The 17245-nt window shown below is 26.7% G+C and overlaps 2 protein-coding genes across 2 annotated transcripts; both read left to right on the forward strand.

Annotated features, from left to right (window-relative positions):
- The first annotated feature begins 1929 nt into the window (after positions 1 to 1929).
- Positions 1930 to 3401, forward strand: LOC128959346 (S-phase kinase-associated protein 1). Its single transcript, XM_054305293.1, has 3 exons — positions 1930 to 2099; positions 2184 to 2556; positions 2891 to 3401. Exons 2-3 carry the CDS (start codon positions 2220 to 2222, stop codon positions 3040 to 3042), a joined length of 489 nt encoding a protein of 162 aa, XP_054161268.1. The 5' UTR covers positions 1930 to 2099; positions 2184 to 2219; the 3' UTR covers positions 3043 to 3401.
- A 4987-nt stretch (positions 3402 to 8388) lies between these two features.
- On the forward strand, positions 8389 to 11557 carry LOC128959336 (probable ribonuclease ZC3H12C). Its single transcript, XM_054305276.1, has 5 exons — positions 8389 to 8592; positions 8696 to 9593; positions 9677 to 10155; positions 10233 to 10407; positions 10509 to 11557. Exons 1-5 carry the CDS (start codon positions 8461 to 8463, stop codon positions 11486 to 11488), a joined length of 2664 nt encoding a protein of 887 aa, XP_054161251.1. The 5' UTR covers positions 8389 to 8460; the 3' UTR covers positions 11489 to 11557.
- Positions 11558 to 17245: the final 5688 nt, after the last annotated feature.

Consider the following 17245-nt stretch of genomic DNA (forward strand, 5'->3'; position numbering starts at 1 on the left):
ATTATTTTTTATTTATTTTTTGAATAACAAATAACAACAATAAGTAATAAACAAATAATTCAATTATTATTATATATAGTATTTAATAAAAACATATTTCAATACAATATTATTATTATTATTATTATGTGTTTTGAGACTGGATTTAATTAATTGAATGATTAGTTAATAATTTAAATGATAAATAAATAGTTAAATTAATTAATAAAATTTTATTTTTTTATTATTAGTAGTATTACTAGTGGTTTCAAACACACAGTTATTATTATAATAATATCATTACTAATTGAAACCTTTTGAAAAAAATCAATGCATCAGATGTTATAAGTTATATGTTATATACACAGTGTATGTTATGCTATGTCTACTAAAGTATTATTGCCTTATAATCATTAAAGCTATGGCTGTATAATAGTATTGGAAAAATCTATAGTCACTGTTATAATACATATATACACACACACTGTATGTATATATATATATGTTATCAACCATTGAAAGTCCAATACTATATGTGTTTAGAGATAGAGATAGAAAATAATATAATAATATTGAATGAAAAAAAAAATTGCATTCATTTTCAATACATATTTTCTAATACACACTGTATTACAGTAGTAGGGGATAGACTAGAGTCATACACTAGAGTTTAGTTATATTGGAAAAAACCGGAAAACTATTTATTTATTATTATATTGGAAACCAAGTTATTCAACAACAAAAAAACTTAGTTTTTTTTATAAAAATAAAATATAATTTTTTTTCTAAATACAATTTTTTTTTCGGTGGAAAAACATATTAATAATAATTAAAATTTATTTTTTTTCTAAAAAAAACTAATATAAACCGAACCCACGGTTTAGGGTTTTTATTAATGGTCAGTCACTAATCCTATCCCGTCTAGTATAGTGTCTAACATTACTACCACTACACAGTAAAGGCTATTAATTATTACTCAATAAAGTAAATGTTTTTTTTTAAATATTAAATTTATTTTTTCAATTTTTAGTTTTTTTCCAACAAAAAAAACTAAAAAATTTTTAGCTTCAAGTTTTATATGCGGAAAAATGGCGTCAAATTCACAGTTAAATTATTTAAAAACATATTTCAATAGTTAGTGATTTTATTATTAAAAAAAAAAAAAAAAACTAAAATAAACTAATAGTATTGTATTTAATCAATACTTAATTTTAATAATTAATTAATTAATTAAAACTTTAAAAATTTATAAACAGAGAAACATTATTTTTACAATTATTACAAGTTTTTTAAATAAAAAATAAATGTAATTATAGCGAGTGTTTAGGTGTATATAAATAAACTATAAATTATTATTTTTTTTGATATTTAATAATTAGTTTATTAATAATTGAATTTTTTTTGTTCACATCTAGTAATGGAAATTCAATGGAAATTTACTACAAAACTTATCATACAATTGGTATTATAATTATTAATAACTAATAGATTTTTATTTTTAAAATAAAAATTGTTGACTAAATCTATAGAAAATTTATGGAAAAAGTTCAACAAAAAAAACTATTGAATTATTAAAGCAATCATTACGTAAGCAAAAACAACTATAAATCAATACAATAGAGTGATAATAATAATAATAATAAATAGGCACATAATTTCGGTACATAGTTAATGGCCTATTTTACTTAATATCTAAACCATATATTAACATTTTCTATATATAAAAACGGTCCAAATTAGCGGTACATAAAATTATTACCTTTTTTTTATATAGATATATATTGTTTGAGTGAGTGATCGATAGCGCGCACACAACATAAATAACGTTCAAATAGTTTATTATTATTTTTTTTTTGAATACACTGTGTATTTGAAGTGCAAATAAAAACCGTTGAAAACAATTGAGTAAAAAATATAAAACGAGACGTTATTACTGTACAAACATTTTTTTTAACAGACAAAACAATAAACTAATACTAAATAATCAAAACGTAAAACACATTCACATTAATAGTCAAACAAACAGTCGATTCAATCAATCGATTCATTCAATTGTCTTATTGTTTGTGTTTTTTTCAATTCATTTGATTATTACCACCAAAAACAACAACAAACAACTCGTGAGTTAAACAACTCTTTGATATTGTCTTCAAGCAGTACTTCRAACATATAATTGTCTGATTGAATCCCATTTCATCCATTAGGTTGTGAATCAATCCATTACTATCACCAGAGAAGCGATGCCCAACATTAAGCTCCAGAGTTCCGACGGCGAAGTTTTTGATGTGGACGTCGAGATCGCCAAGTTATCGGTTACCATCAAAACAATGCTCGAAGATCTGGGTATGGACGATGAAGATGAGGAAGTGGTACCGTTGCCCAATGTCAATTCAACTATACTGAAAAAGGTGATCCAATGGGCAACCTATCACAAAGATGATCCGCCGTCGCCCGATGATGACGAAAACAAAGAGAAACGTACCGATGATATATCGTCGTGGGATGCCGACTTCTTGAAAGTTGACCAGGGTACACTGTTTGAGCTGATCCTGGCGGCCAACTATTTGGATATCAAAGGTAAAAGGATCGGGTGATGGCCTAGTAGTGGTKGCGGTGGCCAGTGATTGTATGGGTTGATTGACCACCCGATTGATTGAATCAATTGATCGCTCCCCCCCCCCATCAACCCAGTGGTCGTAGTGATGGCCACACACAGACAGGTCGATCGGTTCGATTCGGTTGATTGATTGCATTGGGATAACTAAACCATCTATTGGTCAGCTATTTCAATGTCAATCGACCGATTGGATCTGTTTCTGCTGATCACATAATACGACAATTGATTTGATTGATTGATTAATTATCTGTCTCTCTATCTCTCTCTCTCTCTCTCTCTCATTGTGTGTTTTAGGCCTACTGGACGTTACCTGCAAGACAGTGGCCAATATGATCAAAGGCAAGACACCTGAGGAGATTCGCAAGACATTCAACATCAAGAATGACTTCAATCCGGCCGAAGAAGAACAGGTGCGCAAAGAGAACGAATGGTGCGAAGAGAAGTGACTGCGATTGTGAATCAGTTGTGATTATACTGTCGTGTCGTCACCGCTGCTATTGATGGTGTCCTCTATTTTTCTCTCTTTCTTTTATTATTATTATTATCACCCGTTCCTTACCATTGCTTTCTTATAATATACTAATTAAATATATATCTATATTATTATTATTATCTAATCTTATAGTTTTCTAATCAGATCACACAAACTACTTGTCTATTAGTTGACACCATTTTCAACAAATGATTGTTTTTTTTTCAATAATTTTTTTCTTGTCTTAAAATTTGTTTTTTGTTTTTTCTTAATTTTAAATTATTATTATTATCATTTGAATTGTTTTTCCGCCCCCCAATCAATTGGGTTACAAAATTGTATTTTTTTTAAAAAAAGATTAGTTTTTTTTGTATGTTTTGTTGTATATCTTAATTAAAAGTGTATTTCACACATATATTGTATATTATATGTGATTAATTGATTACTAATTGCTTTTTTTTATTAAAAAAAATGTATTTGTTTTGTTTAGTTATTATTAATAATAATTTTTTCATAAATTGTTTGTTTTTTAAACAATTTTTTTTTAATTTGATTTGATTTGATGAGTAGTTAGTTAATTAATTATAACTATCTGTATATTTCACTAATTAAAAAACCTATCGATACATACACAAAAAAAACAAAATAAAACATACACACAATTACAACAAACAAATTGTATAACTATTTTTTAAAAACAATATGTGATTTATCAATAATAATAACCCATTATTTTATATAATATAAAATACCGTATAATTGAATTTTACGATACATACACACACTTAACTAATATTAACTGTATATTAGTTTTATTATTATTAGTACCGTATATATATATATATATATAGTGTATATTGTATTAATGAATATTGCAATTATTATTATTATTATTTGTCACAAAATAATTAATTGRTAATTATTTATATATATATATAACAAATACAATCTTCAGGTTAATGCTTTTTATCAACAAAAAAAACTGTATCTCATTTATTATTAATATTAATATTATTAWTTATTATCGGATAATAATTTATATATTACGGTACAAAATAACCTCAAAAATAAAATAAAAGATTGATTTGTTTTTGAAAATAATAAATAGTATTTATTTGTTTTTTAATTTTATAGACAATTTTTCTATAATACTCTTTTTTTAAAATTAAATAATAATCAAAATTAGGGCAAAATTATTATTTTTTTTAATTTTATTATTTAATAAATTATTATTTAATATCATTTCCTGTATATTCCTGTACAGTACAGTATATACCAGTAATATTGAATGTCATATACCGGTACATGTATAGTAATATACTGTATATTAGGTATTAAATAATTAAATAATTAATATTATATATATATACATGTATATACTCTCTATATGTTATATCGTATATAACTGTAATATAATATGTAAATATATATATATATATATATATAGAAATGTTAGGAATTGTTAGTATTTTTTTCCTAATAATAGTAATAATTATAATATAATTATACTTTAAACCGGATTAATAAAATTATATATATATATATATATATACAAAATCAATATAACATTTACGTATTTTTATTACAATAAACTATTGTTTAATTTACCAATATAATTTATAAATAGATATTTCATAATCTATGATAAGTGATAATATAAAAAATTGTTTATTTAGTAATCAATAACAATATATATATATATATGATTCAACATTTATTATTAATTATAATTAATAATTAACAATATACTAAAAGTTTCTAAAAAAAATCCACTTGATCAAAATTAATAATTTTAGTAAAAATATATATATATTAAACAATTTTATTTTATTATTTATTTAACATTTAAAGGAAAAAAATTATCAATAATAGTAAAATTCAACTACACTTTGATATTTAGATTTTAATGGATTATTATTATTATTATTTTATATGTATATAATATATGATACTATATGTATAAGTAATACATTACTGTATAACTGTATATATATATATATATGTATGTAATTTTTTAGATCAAATAATGTCTCATTTTTTTATATTTGTTTAATTGAATTGAATTTTTTTATGAATGAATGAATGAATACTTAAAAAGATTTTTTTTATAAATATAATAGTTATTTATAAATATACTGTATTTATATTATATATATATATATATAAAGTCAATATAGTTAGTCAAATACAAATATTTCGAAAAATTCATGATTAAATAAAATTTTGAAAACAAAATAAAATAAATATATATATATATATATATTTTTGTTGTACCGGTAATATTCATCGGTGTATTTTTGCTAATTAAATTTTTTTTTTTAAAAAATCTAAATATAAAATTATTGACTGATTTTTTTCATAAAAAATTGCTATCTCTTTAAACAAATAAAACATTTTTTTGTGTTTGTTATTTGATTATATTTTTAGATTTGTTATTCAATAGAAACAATAATACTATTAATAATAACAAAATTATTATTTTTTTTATTTTGGTTATATTTATGGATAAAAAATTTATTGCAATTATTGACACAAAAATGTTTTTAATCAAAATATAAAAATTATTGACATTAAATTTTTTATTATTTGTAAAAATATAATACTAACTGTTATTTAATTTCAATATTTTAGATTCAAAGTCATAGTTAAAAATTTTATTATAAGTGATTGATTTGATTGAAATAATTGTTTGTTGTGTGTGTATGTATGTATGTATGTATGTATGTATTTGTGTGTGTGTGTGTGTGTGTGTGTGTGTATGTATGTATGTATGTATGTATGTATGTGTGTGTGTGTGTGTGTGTGTGTGTGTGTGTGTGTGTGTGTGTAAACTAGGTCTCTATCTGTTAATTAATAAGGACGTCAAAAATTATTTAAATAAAATGATGATTGGGATTTCCTATTTTAATTTAATTTATTTATTTAAAAAAAATAAATGTAAAACTTAAACTAAGACGACAATAACAAAATAAAACTATTTATTTTATTTTTTTTAAATTTAAAATAATGTCAATAATCTTAGATTTTATCTGTTATAAGTTAAATGCTTATTATATATTTGTTTATCAATAGAAAAAATTTACTATTAATAACAAATAAAGTAAATAATTATATATATATATAGTATATTGATATAATTAATAATCTCAATAATAGGGTGACATTAACAAAATAAAACATTAATTAAAAAAAATTTAAACTAATTTATAACTTTTATCTAACACACACACACACACACACACACACACACACACACACACACACACACACACACACACACACACACACACACACACATAACATAGTTGCGAAATAAAACCATGGATTAAAATTTATTTTATAAATACAAAAATAWAYATATATATATAAATAAATTCATATTATTTATAATAATAATAATAAATTTAAAAAAAAACTTTTACATAACTAATACATAACATACATAATAATAATACTGTGTAATAAATAAATGTGTATTAAAAATATATTATAATATTATATAAATGCATGGCATGTATATATATATATATATATATACTGAGAGGGGAATGGTATACATACTATAAATATATATATATATATATATATTATATTATAAAAGGGAAGATCCTGTTGGAGAAACAGGATGCGTTGGCTTTTATATATACATAATATTATATACATGTATTATATTTAGTTAAACTCAATATCACTACTATATATATATATATTACTACCAGTGCCAGCCAGCCAACCAACCAACCAACCAACAAAATACATGTTGGTGTCGTGAGAGACATTACCTTTTGCAACAATTTTTCCTCTCTCTCTCTCTCTCTCTCTCTCTCTCTCTCTCTCTCTCTCTCTCTCTCTCAATGTATTTTGCAACCGGATCTATCAGTTTGTTGCACAGGGCAACTCTCTCACACACACAYACATACATACATAGCATACATACTAGTGCTCTCTCTCTCTCTCTCTCTCTCTCTCTCTCTCTCTCTCACACACACACACACACACACAGAGAGAGAGAGAGAGAGAGAGAGAGAGAGAGAGAGAGAGAGAGAGAGCTTGGCTGTGATGATGGCCTTAAAATCTCGATTCCTTACCTGCGCTCTAAAAACTATATATATATATACTGTATATTCACATATAGTTGGAGGGGTATGAAAGGGGAGGTGACTGACTACCAGAATAACCTACCAGTGCTTACACACACACACACAAACACACACTCACTCACACTTACACTACTCRAGTGTTAGTGTTATTGCCATTATGTATGTGTATAGTAGTTGTTGTTATATATAATATATATATATATATATTTATTTGTATATACAGTGTGTGTATGTATATATATATTTATATGTAAGTGTCTAATATGTTTCAGTGTATATATATAAAAATATTTCATATATATATATATATAAATAATATGTTTATTATTATTAAACACCGTATTATTATTTAATTATTAAAAACATCAGCACACACTTAGTACTACTACTACTACTACTACTACTACTAAATATGATTATTGTGACCAGGATAATATATATATATATATAAATTTTAAGTGACCAACAACAACAATATATGATATATTTTTGTGTTAATTAATTAATAAATTTTTAATTAACTTAATGGCAACATATAATAATAATAATATAATTGTATGTGGGGTGAAATTTTYATTATTAATTTTATTTTATTTTTTAACAATTTTTTATCATATATTTTACATTACATTATTATTAATTTTTTTGACAACTATTTTATATAATATATAAATAGTAATAATAATAATAATTCCCGAATAGACCGGTGATACCGAACCGGAACCCCGCACCGGGTAAATCATTATTACCCGTTACCCGATAATATTGTATTGACCCATAATTTTTTTAAACCATATTTTTTGTGCAATCGGTTATTAATAATACCCGTCTATATATATATATATCTCTATTGCTGTCATTCAATGCAATTCACAATATTATTATTATTATTATTAACTAATAGTATTAGTTATCAGTTATTACACTATAATATAGTAATTATATTAATAATTTAAATTTATAAAAAAAATTATTTATGTCGTTGTCGAAAGCTATTTATACATTACAATTAAAAAAAACAAAAAAAATAATTATTATTTATTTTGTCCCTAATTTATTTAACTAGGTCAAACACACAAAAAATATAATAATAACTAATTGTATTTTTAGTTTTAATTATTAATTTTAATTATTATTATTATCTATGACAGCCATTGACATTATTATCATAATCATCATCGATGATGACCACCAATTTGTGATGAACTGGACACCGAAGTTCAAACCGAAACAGCAATTAATTAATTAATTAATCAATCAATTGATTAAATTTTTAATCCAATAATAAACTAATGGATTCAAGCGATTTGCTTCATCATCAACATCAACACCACCATCAACAACAACAACAGTACTATCGGCGGCCAAGCATTGAGACGGCGGCCACCGATGACTGCGACCTACTGTCCACTATTGGTCATCAGGTATGTTGTTGTGTCACAAAAATATATTCACAAACTATTAGCACAAGTAGTTGTGTTWTWTATAGACAATTGAATTATTTATTTTTATCCATCCGATGACCAGATGGATACACCAGATAYAACTACTGGCGGCGGCGGCGCCGATATTAGCCGATCGGAGAAGCGGCCGCTGAGACGACTGTTGGAATCGGAAGACTCGAGCTATGACTCTGACGGCGATAACAACGAATTGGAAGCGCTGTCGATGACAACACCGGCCATCACTACCACTGACCTGAGCGGTAGCGGCGGCAGTGGTGGTGGTGGTGGCCATCATCATCAGCAGCAACATCACCATCACGACGAAGTATCGCGAACCATATCCGACACATTGCACCAGGAATACGACGAATACGTTACGACCAGTCCATTGTTGGTCGACTCTAGCTATCTGGACGTAGCCGACATCAGYGACCCCACGTATATCCGATCGGTCGAGTTTGCCCTAAAACTTGGCTACACCGAGTCCCAGGTGCAGATTGCACTGATGAAACTGGGGCCGAATGCCGGCCAAAATGAACTACTGGCCGAACTAATCAAGTTGGGCGCCGGCGGCGGTAGTAATAATGGTAGTGCCGGTAACGGCAGCTGCAGCGGCAACAACAGCACCAGTAGTTCAACCATATCTGTGTTCAGTGGTCTGGGAAAGACATTAGTTCATCACAGCAACAGCAATAACAGTAGCAACGGTAGTACCTGCAGCAGCAGCATCAGCAGCAACAACAACAACATTACCGATGAGTTAGTTGGTCACGACGGATTATTGGCGGACAGTATCAATATGCGGCCAATTGTTATCGACGGCAGCAACGTAGCCATCAGTCACGGCAACAAAGAGTGTTTTTCATGTCTGGGCATACGTTTGTGTGTCGATTGGTTTCAGTCGCGTGGCCATCGGGAGATTACCGTTTTTGTACCAATGTGGCGCAAAGAGGTTGCCCGACCCGATGCACCCATCAAAGGTACGTCCCGTTTATTATTAATAACCATCAATAAAATCTAATAAATTAATTTATGAATACCTCCCAAACACACCTCCCAATAGACCAGGAAATCCTAACACAACTRGAATCGGAACGGCTGTTGGTTTTTACGCCGTCGCGCAATATCGGCGGCCGACGTATGATCTGCTACGACGACCGCTAYATCTTGAACTTGGCCGCYGAAACCGACGGTATTGTCGTCTCCAACGACAACTACAGGGATCTCATCAACGAAAAYCCGGARTACAAGAAAGTAGTCGAAGAACGTCTACTGATGTACTCCTTTGTAAACGACCGGTTTATGCCGCCCGATGACCCGCTCGGCCGACACGGACCGTCGTTGAATAACTTTCTCCGACGTCGACCGAAACCGCCGGATGTTTTGCCGCCTCCCTGTCCCTACGGGAAAAAGTGTACCTACGGTAACAAATGTAAATACTATCATCCGGAACGCGGCAATCAGCCGCACAAATCGGTAACCGAACGGCTGGCCGAACARGCAAAGATTGAATTGCAGGCCATGAAACAAAGGTCATCGGCTGTTGCGGCGGCGGTGGTGGTCGGGAACACTCGCCCGGCGATCATAAGCTAAAAGTTACSTATAGTTTGCCACTACAGTCGACTGGCGGTTGCGGTACTGGTGGTGGCAATGGCGGCGGCAGCGGTAAAAATAAGTTACCACTGGCCCGAACCAAGTCTGTGATCCCGAGCAAGTCGTTGCCATTGGAAGCGATGACAATGACCACCACCAGCGGCGGCGGYGGTGGTGGTAGTAGTGATAATTTATTGTCGGGTAATAGTAATAGTAATTTGAAACAATCGTTTCATATGACCAGCCATTTATCATTGGCTGCCGACAACAACAACTGTCAGCAACAACAACACAACAGTGATGGCAACAACAACAACAACAGCATCACAAAAGTAGCGAAAATTTGCACCGAAAACTTCAACGACAGTTAACATTGAACCCGAATAACGATCCCCGACTACTGTCACTACACCAACACCAACAACATAACCGACCCGAACAACAACARCAACATCCGGCCCAACACCACCACCAGCAGCAGCAACAGCAACAACAACCGAAACAACAGTACGAATCACATCGACAGCTGACCCGAATGGGCTCCGACGGCCCGACACTGGCCCGTCTACAGAAGCAACAGAAACAACAACAACAACGACAGCAGCACTTGCTATACGTACCGCAGACGACGACAACAACACAATACCTGAGCGCACTATCGCAGGATTCGTTGCATACGATAGTCACCCGAAATGCTTCGGCACCCGACTCGTCGACATCTATCTACACATCATCATCATCGATGACAACTAACTGGCCGCCGCCATTATCATCATCATTATCAYTATCAAGCTATTCATCATCCATGACTTCGAGGCTAAACTCGACATCGGATACCCGACTAAATATGACGCCACCGCCGGCACCGTTTCCCAATCAGATATGGTCGGCACAGTCTGGCTCCGGGCTAATTGTGCCGCCCATACCATCGCATCCCTGGAACACCAGCAACATCAACAACGACAACAATACCGGTTCACCGCAACAACACCAACACCATCAACATAGCTCACTGGGACCGGCAATGGTCCGGCCGTCAAGCGTACCGTTACACGAGTTCAAGTCGTCACCTATACATCAGCCAACACCTGTACGACCCCAACAACAACATCATCATCAGCAGCGACCAGTATCGCCGACGGCGCTGACCGATTCGCGACGTAAACTCTATTTTCATTTGTCATCGATATTCCCGGAAAATCAGGTCAGATCGGCAATGGAGTTATACCCGGACGAGACTAACCCGCAAAACATATGCGCCGCCATATTGACAATGTTTTGAAATTATAATTAATTGAATTGGGTTTTCAAAAACTACTACTACTATCGGCAATACTATACTACTACTACTACTAACTAACTGAATTGATTGATTAGTTTCCAGTAATGTTTTGTCACACTAGTAGTAATCACAATGTAAGTCACATTATTTATTGACTATTATGATTCAATATTATGTAATTGTGTTTTWAAAAAAACACAATTTAATTGTTTTATTAATTAACTAATTAATTAATATAATTGTTATAATTTTTCTGCTTAAGAAAAAAAACAATTGACAAGTAATTTTACAAAACAATTTTTTTGATATATAATATAATATATAATAAAATATAATGTAGATTATGATTCATACTGTATATGATAATTAACATACAGTTAACGGTACAGGTATTGACTCCCACACACACACACACACATACTTACCTACCATTCCCAGGTGTATACAGTATGTGTGTGTGTGTGTGTGTGTGTGTCGAGTCAATTGTCAAATATATTATATATATTGTAAACAATATATGATATGATATGTATATCTATTATCATAATATTGTTTTTAATAACTAATATATATATATATATATAAGTTGTTGTTTTTTTTGTCAACTGTTTTAATTAGTCTAATAATTGTTAGGACTTAGAGAATAATAGATGATATTTACTATTATTATTGATATTAATATATTTATAWGGAAACAAAAATAATACATTATTTGCATATTTCTATGAATATATATATATATAGAGTATAGTAAACGATTAAAATGCACTGCAAATAAACTAATTGATTAGATTTCAATTTTGTGGTAGTATTTTATATTATGGTTAAAATAAAACTAATTGTTTTTTTTATAATACAAAAAAAATTTAACAGTTTAAAAGTTGTTATAAACATTTTTTAAAAGTATATATATCTAACGATAAACATTTTTTATCCAAAAAAAATAATTAAATAAATGTTTAATATTTCAATATAWATATATAAAAAAATTGATTGATAAACGAATTGAAGATTAGGAAAAAAATTTTAAAAAATGCATTTTTTTAACTATTATTATTGACAATAATTTATTAATTATTATTACTATTTCTAACTATAAACAAAAATTTTGAATAATTAAATTGATTGCAATTTTTATATATATATAWATATATGAAAATACAATAATAAAAACTTTTTACTTTTAGATTTTTTTTAGAAAAAAAACTTTTTCTATATAAGAAAAATTGCAAACTTTTTTTTGGATAATTGTTTTTTTGATATATCATTGATAAAAAAAACTTAACTAATAATAATATTAATAATTATTAGTTTAGACAAACTTTTTTTTTGTTTAGTRAAAATAAATGAAAATAATAATAATTAATAATCAAAATGTTTTATTATTATTATAAAACAACAACACATTATACCAGTAATTTGTTACATGATATTGATTGACAATATTAATAATAATTAATTAATATTTATAATATTATTATTATTATACACTGTATTTAATACAGGTATTAATAGTATACTTTAATTAAACAAACAAATAATTTTTTTATTTAATATATTGTTTATTAATTATAGTAAAAAATAAATAATATCAACAATATTATTATTATTATTATTAATATACTGTATAAACCCTATGATGAGCTTTTATGTTATAATTTAACAACAAAATAATTTGATTGTTTTTTATTGTCAAATATTTATATATATATATATATATAGAAAGAGTCTATAATCTGTATATGTATTTATTAAATCATTTTTTCCCCATTAATATATTATTATATTTTTTATTTCTCACTCTATTGTAGTATTGTATAAGTGCTGAAAATTATTTGCCAAATTTATTTTTAAAAAAAAAATAATTATTATCATAGATTTGTTTTAGTTATTATTATTATTTATTATTATTATTATTATTATTAATTAAATTAATTAATTAATTTTTTTGTGCATAAAATTTTTTTTTTAAATGTATGAAAAACAACAATTTTGTGCATTTCATGTTGTATTGAATATTTCAATTAACCAATTGTGTAAAAGTTTTATCTTTTTTTATAATTATTATTATAATTATTATACAAAATATTGTAGTAATTAATAATTTATTTTCAAATTATTATTATTATTATTATCTCGTTTTGTTGGTTTTAAAACAAAAGTTCTAGTATTTAAATTAATTTTAATTTTTAATTATTTAATGTTATTATTAAATTTAATATAATTACCATTATTATTATTATTATTATATAAATTTATGTAAAATGTGTTTAAAAATTAAATCTGTATTATACTAATAATAATAGTTATTATTATTATTATCTCATTTGTTATAATCACACATACAAGTAATGTATGTATGTCTACACATATTATTTATAAAAAATAAAATAAAATAATAATAATTWWAAAAAATACATTTATTAAACATTGCAATGATTGTTAAAACTATATATATAGTTGACTTTTTTTAATTAATTAAATTATTATTAATAATAATTAATTAATTAATTCCATGTTATATTAATTGACTCTTTCGAGTAAACAAAAAAAATTAGTAGAAATTTTAAAAATTCATTATATAATTATTATTATTATTTATAATATTCATTATTATTATTATTATTATTATTATCATTATTTAAAAAATTTAAAAATAAAATAATATATTAAATCAATTGTGTATAAAGAAACCAATACTGTGTATTGAAAGTAAGTTTTTTTATTAAAAGCAAAAAACTTTGATTGAATTTGTAATTTTTGTTTTCACTTTTTTTTTGAAAATCAATGTTTAAATAATGACAATTATAATGAATAAATAAAAAAACTGTTAAATAAATATTTAAATTGTGTTGATTTATTAGATTAAAAATAATTATGTGTTTATTTATATATATRATATATATATATTGTATATAATAATAAATTATTTATTTAATAATTTCTATCTATACTATTATGGCTTAATTTATAGTTGACATTGGGTTTCGTAGGTTAAGTTTGTATCCGGTTTTTTAATAATAATAATAATAATAATAATAATATACTTATTTATATATCATAATATCTACATACTGTATGAGGTGCTAATGATACCGGTGCCCATAAAAATAATATATATATATATATTTTTTTTTGATTGACATAAAGCTTAGAAAATATTGTTATTATTTATTATTATTTATTAATAGTATTATAAAAGTATTTTTGATTTTTCTCGACATAATATTATTAAATTAACAAATATTTTTAAGTCAATAATTATTACACACACACACACACAACATGTATTGACGCGATTTTTCATTCATCCAATTATTATTATTATTATTATCTGCTATTTTTTGTTTGTTACTATAGTTATAAAAGTTTTATATAAAGCATTCAATATATATATATATATATATATAACTTATATTATAAATCCCTGATAACTAGTTTTTATGGCACCTACATATATATTAATACATTTTTCCAGTGGTTCAAAATAAAAACAGGCCGACCCTTAAGGGACAGGTAGCTTAAATAATAATAATGTGAATAGTAATTATTATTATAATATAATAATAATAGGAGACTGACTACCAGTTAATTGTTATTATTATTATTATTATTATTATTATTATTACAAGTATTATGTATTACTTGATGTTTTAGTTTAGCATTTAGTTTATAAACATTTGCTTATTGTTGTTGTTTAAGATATTATTCAAAAGTTAATACAATTTATAATACAGTATATAATATGTTATATAAAACATTTTTTTTTGTTTATTATATAATTGTAACGAAACAAAAAATTATAAAAATAAATTTTCACTAAAAACACAACAACAACAACAACAAACACCAGTATATAATAGATGATAATAATTATTAATAAAGATTACACTCCTCTCTCTCTCTCTCTCTCTCTCTCTCTCTCTCTCTCTCTCTCTCTCTCTCTCTCTCTATTTCAATCCCTATCCATCTAATTTAATATCAGGTCATATATATATATATATATACATACAGGAGCTTAACAATTTAAAAACTATACCCTAAACCTTTACCTAGACCCCCAGGGCACACATACCCAGGGATTTCATATATATATATATATATATATATATATAGTATATATTGGTGTTGTTGTTGGTGCCCAAACAAAACAAAAATACTTTCAAAAAATTTTGTATTATCATTATCATCATCATACAGTGTATATAATAATAATAATAATAATATCGGTATAATAGCTTTTTAAAAAATAAAAAAATAAATGCTATAAAATAATATCCAACAAACAACACTACCACCAAATAATAATGTATTAATAATAATAATAATGGCTTTAAAAAAAAAAAAAAAAAAAAAAATTCGTGATCAAGATTCTCGTTGAACAGCATTTTTTTGGTTGCTTTCAATAGTTTCAAGTCTAACCTAACCATCCCTTATATCATCCCTATCCCTATCACTTTTTTTGTGCACAGTAGGAATCACTCCCATAATTCCTATCCCATTCCTCTATATATAATATACAGTATATATACTGTAAATGTATAGTTACAGTACCAGCACTTTGGCGCTAGTATTGAATAATTTTGATTAATTTCAACAAAAATTTCTAACAGTGAGTGAGAGAGAGAGAGAGAGAGAGAGAGAGAGAGAGAGAGAGAGAGAGAGAGAGAGAGAGAGTATAGATAATATGAGTTTCCCTTTTTATTTTACATCCCAGTGCCCACCCAATGTGGCTCAAAGTTAACACTAACCAACAATAACAACAACAACAACAACAGCAAAAATCTAGGGTTTAACTCGTGTTTTAACTATTTAAAAAAAAACTAAATATTTTTTTTCGATGGGCCCAACCATCTCAGCTCAGCCCTAACACACACACACGTGAGTGTCTATAATCTTTTAAAAACATTATTTTTTTCAAATTATCATTTTCTATATACTGTATATATATATATATAGATATTTTAATATTAGTGATGAACTCGTGGATGAAAATTATATACACATTATATTCTCTCTCTCTCTCTCTCTCTWTCTCTCTCTCTCTCTCTCTCTCTCTCTCTCTCTCTCTCTCTCTCTCTCTCTCTCTCTCTCTCTCTCTCTCTCTCTCTGTCTCTCTTTATTTTCAACTACTGTTGTGCCTAACATACCATCCCTTTTCAACTTATTTCAAACAAAAAAAATAATACTAACGACAAGCCCTCTCTCTATATGACCACAATCCTAGATATTATTATTTAACCAAAAAAAAAATAAAGTAAACGTTTTTATTTAGTTAGTATATTGTTGAGAGAGAGAGAGAGAGAGAGAGAGAGAGAGAGAGAGAGAGAGAGAGAGACCATTTGCTTTACTCCCAATATTATTGTCAATTATATATATATATATAGAGGAGACCTAACCATTAAATATATATATATATATATAAAAGTATAATAAACTTTGTATACATATATACAGTAATATAATGGTTTGATCTCAAATTTGTTGGTCAATCATTATTATAATAACCAAAAAAAAATAAATAAATAATAGTTTAGTTTTTTCCTATACTATATAAAAAAATCCATTATATAATATGATATAATTATTTATTTTTTCTACTGTATATCTGTATAAAATTTTTCACATTATTTTTTTATATAAATATATATTTTTATTATGACTAAACATATTATAATGTATATATATACAGTATATATATATATATACTCTAGATATAAATATTATATAATTAATTTGCAATTATTCAATAGTGTC

This window comes from Oppia nitens, unplaced genomic scaffold, assembly GCF_028296485.1.
Source record: "Oppia nitens isolate AA-2021 unplaced genomic scaffold, nextdenovo-longstitch-racon4-pilon3 scaffold45_pilon_pilon_pilon, whole genome shotgun sequence".
NCBI lineage: Eukaryota > Metazoa > Arthropoda > Arachnida > Sarcoptiformes > Oppiidae > Oppia > Oppia nitens.